The sequence below is a fragment of the Schistocerca americana genome, chromosome 1 (genome assembly GCF_021461395.2).
Source record: "Schistocerca americana isolate TAMUIC-IGC-003095 chromosome 1, iqSchAmer2.1, whole genome shotgun sequence".
NCBI classification, from domain to species: Eukaryota; Metazoa; Arthropoda; class Insecta; order Orthoptera; family Acrididae; genus Schistocerca; species Schistocerca americana.
In genome coordinates this window covers 645,763,291-645,772,145 of record NC_060119.1, presented here as the reverse complement: position 1 = coordinate 645,772,145, position 8,855 = coordinate 645,763,291, and the positions used below count along the sequence as shown (strand labels likewise).

At 37.6% G+C, this 8,855-nt stretch overlaps 1 protein-coding gene across 4 annotated transcripts in view; it reads right to left on the bottom strand.

Moving 5' to 3' along the window:
• Positions 1-952: 952 nt before the first annotated feature.
• LOC124607747 (cyclin-dependent kinase 20-like) overlaps positions 953-8,855 on the bottom strand; it is a 56,209-nt gene continuing 48,306 nt past the window's right edge. For all 4 annotated transcript variants that reach the window (XM_047139929.1, XM_047139930.1, XM_047139933.1 and 1 more), the window contains 3 exons: positions 5,443-5,682; positions 3,268-3,495; positions 953-3,183 (listed from right to left, as the gene is read on the bottom strand). In XM_047139929.1, the coding sequence (XP_046995885.1) occupies positions 3,016-3,183; positions 3,268-3,495; positions 5,443-5,682 (636 nt within the window). In that variant the 3' untranslated portion in view covers positions 953-3,015. The remainder of the gene's footprint in view (positions 3,184-3,267; positions 3,496-5,442; positions 5,683-8,855) is intronic.

Here is an 8,855-nt window from a genome sequence, read left to right as displayed (position 1 = left end):
TTCCTCCCTTCAGTTATCACAAAAACACTGAAACAAACACTGAAATAACTGATCAAGAAACGGGTAAACAAAAAAAAAAAAAACAGGAATGGTGACTAGATAAGACTCCTCTATGTTTCTATGTACATTATGTGACAGAACTTGCTCTCTTTCTGGTGGCAGCTTATCATAACTTGCTGGAGCAACAAAATTTTCCAAGATTTTGGTTTCAAGAATGGGTCATTGGATATACATGAGTTACTACCAGTCTGTATAACTGATGTCACTTTGAAGGACTATGGGACACTATTTTGCTTGATATGACCTTTCTAAAGAATGAAAATCTACACTTCCTATATCAACATGAATTCCATGGACAGTTATCTCATAGTACCAAATATTTTCACTCTGGTTGGGTCGTAGCCACATTGTATTATTAAATCACAACATTATCATCTGACACCTGTATGGAATGTTATGGTCAATTTACTCCATGGTCAATTTCTCACAGAAACCATTCGTACATGGTTTTGAAGCATCTTAGCACTTGTTACAATCTAAAATCAAAATACAATGTGCAAAAAAAATTTGATTTTAACAGACCAGTCTGAGCTGCCAGAATTGGCTGTCATGTGTGTGTGAAGTGTGCTTGTCTGTGAGAATGAATGTGTGTGGGTTTCCTTTTCTGATGATGGCTTTGGCCAACGCTGATTTCTGTGTTTTAGTTGTGTCTGTCTGCAACTTAACGTGTCATCTTTATGGTAAGTAGCAATTTATCTTTTCGTTACATTGTTGATATTCCAATTGGAGTTTCCATTTTTATATAAAAATGCTCAGACATTTTTTTGTTTCCAAAAATTATGAGGGTTGTCCAGAAAGTAATACACCACATTTTTTTTTCAATAATTCTCTATTGAACATAATGAGAATCACACAAATGTAGAATGGTGTTTCATCTACTCATCCTATTTTTCCACATAATCTCCATCCCGTTCTATGACCTCCTTCCAGTGCGAAACAAGGGCATGTATGCCCTGTCAGTGTATGCTCTGTTTTGGTGGCACAGCCTGTGCTTCACTGCATGAATCACCTCCTCATCGACCTCAAAATGTCTTCTTGAGTCCTAATGCATCTGTCCCCAGGAATGACATCAGCTTGCTGCAACATGTCAAGTATGACAGCCATAGATGGTCACTCTGACCGCTGCAAATCGTGGAGCTCTGACGAACTACCTACTGATTACCTCACTCTCCATGGTCAGCGACTAACAGTACTTCTGTTGACAGCAGATGCTCTAACAGACCTTGTACAATAATATTTCAATGATATAGCAGCAGTCAGTCTGCAATTGATTGTATTTTTTTTTTCTTTAGAAAGTAAATGAAGAATGTCCCTGCTCGGATATCTCTCTCTCTCTCTCTCTCTCTCTCTCTCTCTCTCTCTCTCTCTCTCTCTCTCTCTCTCTCTCTCTTGTCTGTTAACCTTTATACTGATAGACTGCAGTTGTCTTCCCTGCATGTGTTTAATTAATCTTTCTTTTGTGTACACAAATTCGATGTAAGTGTCATGCATTACCTTTAGAGCCATTTGCAATTAAATTAATGTAAATTAGTTAGGTCTCATGAGTTTTCATTTTAACAGTTCTCCTCATAGATATATGGTACATGAAATGTTTTAATGCTTTATTGTTACAGTCAACGACCAATACAGACTTAATGGATTGTGGTGTGGAGACACAATGGCCAAATACCATTAGTATTCTGCCATTTATTCATTTCAAACTTGCTACAGCTCCTTGAGATTAATTGCCGATCATCATGAAGCATTTTACAAACTTGAATGCAAGTTTGGAACTTTAAATGATCTGGCCACAGCCTCCAATCTGGATTCCATTTTGTACGTAAACAATAGATACTGGCCCAGCAAAATAGATGATGGTATTTCTAAATTTTATAGCATTCTTCTATAAGTTAATTTGGCCACTAACAAAGATGTATCCACTATCAACAATGGTCTCTGCTCCAGTTAATTTTAACAGTTTTCTTTCTAGTGATTTATTTCTATTTCCATTTAAAGTCATGGCATTAAATCCTCCATCTCACTATCCGGTGGTGACACAACCTCATTCGCCAACAAAGACGTGATATCTACAACATTTCATTCGAAATGAATATAAGAAGCCCATGGCGACAAATGGTAAGGCTGGCTTTCTCCCTAAAATTCATAGTGATCAGCCTACCTTCCACAAAGTATTTCAATATACATGTTTACTTCTCCCACTTATTCCAATCTAATTCCTCAAGAAGATTGACCCTATGTACGCAGGTGTTATAACTGCTGCATCTGAATTCAGCATAATATGTCATAGATGCATGTTGGTTGTAAGATACAAGTTTCTCGATCAAAAGGAATTTGCCAATAATTGTATCACCATAAAAATACAACTGGTTATAGATCTGCATAGATTATACTGACAGACAGAGTATTTGCTCATTTTATTGCTTGCAGAATTAAAATTACACATTTAACATTTACAGTACAGTGGAATGCAAGATTCCAACTTTCTGTTGAAAGTGATGCTAGCAACTATACTAAATAATCTATGTTTTTTGTTTTGTGCTTATTTTGCAGCCTTAAATATATTTCTTTAGATTATAATAAAATTATGTAAATAACAGTTTTTACATATTAGCCGATATTTATATTTGCACCTTTCTTGTAACCGAATTCTTGTACACTGTACATACCAAATAAAGATAACACACTGTGGTTACCACACTGTATGGTACCTCAAAGTTCTGTATTCACGCACTTAACCAGTTTCCACAATTAGCTCCATGATTTTCTCTGAAAGCAACTATCACTGAAATTTTTCTGGAACTTTTTTCTGTGTAAAATAATGAATTTTATCTACTTCTCTAAATTGATCAGCAAATGCTATTCTCTTAATGAACATTGGAAGATATTTCTGCATGAATATACCCTTTCCAGGAGGGGATCAAGGCCAAACAGAGTCATAAATCTTGGAGTTGGACCTTATTTTTGTTGGAGTATATCTCTGAGATCATCAAAAAAAGTTCTCACATCTCTGTCAACATCATACTCCTTGCTGGAAATCTTCTGCCTATGTTCATCTGTTGGTTTTGGCATTTCACTCATTGGACATGGCAAAGGTCTTGTGAAAAAATACTGATGCACTAGAGCCTGTAAAATTTATTAATCATTAAGCAGAATTCACTGCAAGCAATTAAAGCAACATTAAAAATTAGTAATTAGATAATTTTATACCTTTTCCGCTGAAATTCTTTTAGAAGCATCATACAGCAACAATTTTTTAAGCAAGTCAACACCCTCTGGAGAAACTTCAAGGAAAACTTGTTCCAAAGGTATACCTCGACATTCTTTAAAGGAAACCTTATTGTAATCAGGCAATGCTGAAACCCCAGGCCACACTTCTTCATTTGGTGTCCCTAGTGTGTGGATGACAATGGCAAGCTGTTCTATGTCTGTCTCTCCCTGAAAAAGAAGTAATAGTAGTAGTAAGTAATAGTAGTAGCAGTTATTGTTATTTAACTTCTAAAGTAGGTACATCAATGATGAAAGTGAGTGCCAAATTAAATTCAAATATCAATCTGTCAGACAATACAATTTGCAACAGGATTTCCAATGTCAGCATTTGCATCTAATTTGACATGATGTACCTAAAGGCTTACTTTTAACTACATGACTTTTGCTATCTTCCACACCTTCTCCACATTATACATTCTTTTCTTTACACTGTTTCATATTTAAGTCTGGAAGACATGTCAGATGTCGTAGGCCGGGTAGACTGGTAACACACGACAGACGGTGAACTTTGGCAGAACTAACATCAGACTTAAATGTTGGGCAGAGTACAGGTGTGTCTGAACACACAGAGCACCAAACACTCCTTACAAAGGGCTTCTGCAGCCAGCAACACACACACATGCCGACAATAACACCATGACATTGGCAACTACAACTGACATGGGCACATGACCATTAGCACTGGACATTGGTGCAGTGGCAGAGTGTTGCATGGTCTGATGAATCCTGATACCTTCTTCATTATGCCAACAGGAGGGCACAAATCTGTCATCTTCCAGGGGAACACCTCATTAATATCTCTACTACAAGACAGAGAAAAGCCAACGGTGGCTCCATTATGCTTTGGGGAACATTCACATGGGCATCCATGGGTGCAGTGGAGCTCATTCAAGGCATCATGACAGGCTAGGAGTCTCGTACACTGGTTGCAGACGATGTACACCCTTTCATGACATATGATGGAGTGGTTCGAGGAACACAGTGATAAGTTCCAATTGATGTGCTGACCCCCAAACTTCCCAATCTTAACCCAATCAAAGATATCTGGGATGTGACTGAACATGGCGTCAGAGCACATTGCCCCCCCTGCCCAGAATTTACAGTTATTATGTGACTTGTGTTTGCAGATGTGGCACCAGCTCCCTCTAATGACCTACCAACCTACCAAGGCCTCACTACTTCCATGCCACGACGCGCTGCCACTGTTATCCATACCAAATCTGAACATATCAGCTATTAGATAACATGGTCGTAATGTTCTGGCTGATCAGTGTGTGTGTGTGTGTGTGTGTGTGTGTGTGTGTGTGTGTGTGTGTGTGTGTGAGAGAGAGAGAGAGAGAGAGAGAGAGAGAGAGAGAGAGAGGTTTTTTTTTTTTTTTTTTTTTTTTTTTGCGAGTGGAGGTAGTTCTTGCACTTGTAAAATCTAATAATTCATTCTAAGACAAGTTCCAAGGTTTCCTTAATAGTACCTACTTGCTAACCTCTTGAAACTTACTAGTGTTTTTAGATGCTACACCTTAAAAAGTCAAAAACGCTTAAAGAGTCTTTCTGTTCATGCAAGTCATATGTGCCACTGAGAAAAATAGTAAAATGTGAACTATCAGAGCTATTCAATAATGAGACACCTCACAACAGGTGAACTAAAAGGTGCAGTGTGTGTACCATAACTTAAAAAATATTTAAAATGCAAGAGCCATATGAAATAAATACGAGAACCATATGAAACGAAATGAAAAAAAAAAAGAAAGATCAGAGAAATTTTTATAATACAGGTTTCTAAATTTCATTTCTCATTTGAATTGCAATATTTATGCATAATGTGTCAAATTACGTAATGGAGGGGTACATCTTATCTTATTTCTATGCACGGAATTCGTTGCAGAAGAGAGTAGTGGTACTTAACAAAATGTGATGTTTCATTCAAAGAAGTTGATACACCAAAAACCCTGTAAAGATTGAAAGTTTGAAGACTGTGCCGGGGAGTTTGAACTTTCAAGGGGAAAAAACTTACATACATGAGATGACAGAATGAAAAATAAAATCAGAGAAATCTTTATAATATAGGTTTTTAAATTTGCATAATTTGTCAGCTTAAATTAAATAACAGAAACTTACACGGAAGACAGGTGAATTGTTGAGAAGTTCACCAAGGATACAGCCAACAGACCACAGGTCAACACTTTCAGTGTAATAACGTGCTCCATACAACAGCTCTGGTGCTCGGTACCAACGGGTTGCCACCTGGTGTGAGTATGGTCGCTGTATTGCTTCATTGCCAAAAAGGCGAGCGAGTCCCAAATCAGCAATCTTTAAAACACCCTCACGGCTGATGAGTAAATTTGCAGGTTTCAGATCCTGAGGATATAAGATACAATATCTTGCAAAAACATATATTTTAATTTTCTACACCTCTCTCTCTCTCTCTCTCTCTCTCTCTCTCTCTCTCTCTCTCTCTCTCTCTCTCTCTCTCTCTCTCTCCCCCCCCCCCTTTTTTGGAGCAAGTTTTTGTAATTGAAATCTGAAATCTATTAGGGAAAATTAAAATCACTATTGGTGGTACAACATGCATACAAGACTGGAATGTGCTTAGGGATGAACTAAGCATAGATTGTCACATGAGAAGTTTCTTTACATTACAATTATTTATTGCACGATTAGAGATGGCGATGATATATTGATATACTGAATATTAATATTCATAGATCAATATTATACTGCCCATTTTCTGACAGTACTGATACCTTTCCACAGTACATTGTGGTTTCATACTTACATCTGGTATATATTATAACTGGATTTGGGATATAAGCAATCGCTGTTAACCATACATCTCTGTCACATGAACTTAAAAAAATGAAGATTCGTTATCTATTTCTAGTATCAAATTTATATAACATTTAATAAAGAAAGTAAACACCAGTGATCATTTAAGATAGGAATTCTTAAAAAAACAAATGTTGAAAATAGTGATGGATATGGAGCTACATTGGAACTCCACGTTGCACATGGCAGAATGATTTTTGGTTTTGTCAAACATAGTTAGGAACATTCGTTCCCAGTCCTGACTCTCCACCAAGTTGACCAGCATGGAAATGGAAAGCACTAAAGAAGAGAACAACCTACCACATTTGGTGTGTCTGAGACGAGAAACGGCAGAAAAAATCATGCCACAGTTATTAAGGCAATTCCACTAATAAACTATTTCTTCTATTCAGTAACTGCATCCTACAGAGCTGAACAAAATCCATTTTTTTACACTTGAAGAAAACATATCACAAATATGTAACTGTGACATGTTTCCATTAAATATCAAAGAAGAAAAAAGAGGAGGAGGAGGAGGAGGAGGAGGAGGAAAGAAAGAAAACCTATACTATATACAGTACAACAGTTCTTACTGGACTATTGCTCAATCAAAAGTGTTTCAATCAGCTAATTCAAACTTGTGTGTGCACCATTTAGATAGTCTCCTGGCTCTGGGCTGGTCAGTATGGACAATTGTCAATGTTGCTGCTCTGTGTTGAAGGCTGAACCTTTGCGTGGAGCAGATCATTTACTTGTGCTATTCAAAATAGTCACTGACTACAAAGATCCTTCTGATGACGTGGAAAATTATAGAGACAATGACCATACTGAAAAAGGAAAAAAGCTTTTCTACTGTCTTGAGACAGCTATGAAGTGGTTAGAACAACAAGAACAAGAATATGATGCTGTTCAAGTGCTCTCTTAAAACATTTATGAGATTTAGCACAAAAAAGTGAGTCTCAGCTTTGAAACAAGCCTATATAGTAAATATCTCTGTGTTATTTGTAAGATGTATGATATGAAGTATAAATGTACAATTGTGAGTATAACTCAGTTGTTTATTGTTTCTTATTCCTGTGGACACTGGTGCAATATATTTTTATAAATCACCAGTAAAAAAAATCTTTTGTCTGAACAGCCCTTGACACTATTATTTTGGATAGTCTGTTCACTGTTATAATTGCAAATATTGTGTGATCAAAATGTGCAAAGGCATCACTATAAATATTCACAGTAAGTTTACTTTCAAATTACGTAAAACTTGAAAAAAGTACCTGAAGATGAACCCACAGCGTGAGAAAAACACACTGTGGAAATAAACATTCTTTTGAATGGGGGCATATTTCATTCAACACTGTAGAACCCATCACTCACATTCGTAAACATTCTAGTCACAGAAAAAAATTAAATAACTGCACACTCTCCAAAATTACGCTTAACCAATAGTTTGAAAGTTGCTTTCCTGAAGGAACATGATGAATTATCAAAGAACATAGAGCACAGACATTTATGTGCTCTGTCTCTTGGATCCAAATGTATCGTTATGAGATTAAAAAAGCTTGTTGCTGCACTGTCAAGTATTGTACATGCCTCAGAGTCAACAAATGAAATGGACACAGGATGGTCAAAGTACAGAGAGCAGAGACATTTATGTGCTCTGTATCTTGGATCCAGATGTATCGTTAGGAGATTAAAAAAAATAGTTGCTGCACTGTAAAGTGTTGTACATGCCTCAAAGATTGAAATGGACAAACTGAGATATTTTTCTGGCATATGGTCACATCATTAATTGCTCTTACAGAAGACAAAGAAGAAAATAGTAGTACATTTGTTCTGAGCTCTGAAACCTTGACTCATCTAATTCTCCTTTTACCTGTTAACATCTCTGGCTATCAATCATGATGCTAACCCTTTAGATACCTGGGAAAATCTTAAACATGCATCCCTAACACTACATTTTAGTAAGACAGTGCTCAAGTGTTATTGTGAATCCAGAGTGGAGTATCTTCTGCATGAGCACTGCCAATATCAAGACTCTGAATTTGACCACCAGGAGATTGTTTACAGTTAGACAGCCAACTGCTGAAATTATTACACAATTTCCTTCTCAATTTCCAGAACACCGTGACAGCATCTATGAAGAAGCTGCTGCTTTAATGAGTCCTACAACAATACATCTGGCCAGGTTGGCGATCCAAGCTCTCATATGCAGAACCACCTGCCCCCCCCCCCCCCCCCCCCCCCGCCGCCCCATTGGCAACAGCAACTTCACGTTCTGTAAAAAGGGGTGTTCCTAACAGAAGAGGATGAATGGTGACAGGTGTTGGTGCTGTCCTCCTTGCAACATCGGGTGCACCAACTCCTGTTTCAGTCCCACTGGGAGATTTCGAGGATGCTGCAACTGGCACACGACTACATTGCATGGATGATGATGATGACAAATGGGTGATTTGAAAGTGTACTTTTTCCAGGCACACCAACCAACTCCATCCCAGCTGTTCCCAATGCACTCAGTGCCGACATAGCTGTGGGGTTGAGTTTACATCGCCCAGTATGTCACCTGTTTTTAGCAGACAACAAAGGTGGCCAAGGTGGGAGCCATACAGTGCATCTTCGCAATAGAGGGTGCACTTCACACACAGGTGACCGACAATGGTAACCAATTTACAGGGACTGATTTTGAAAGGTTTCATACCTGCAATAAAATTAAACTTCTCGTCACACCC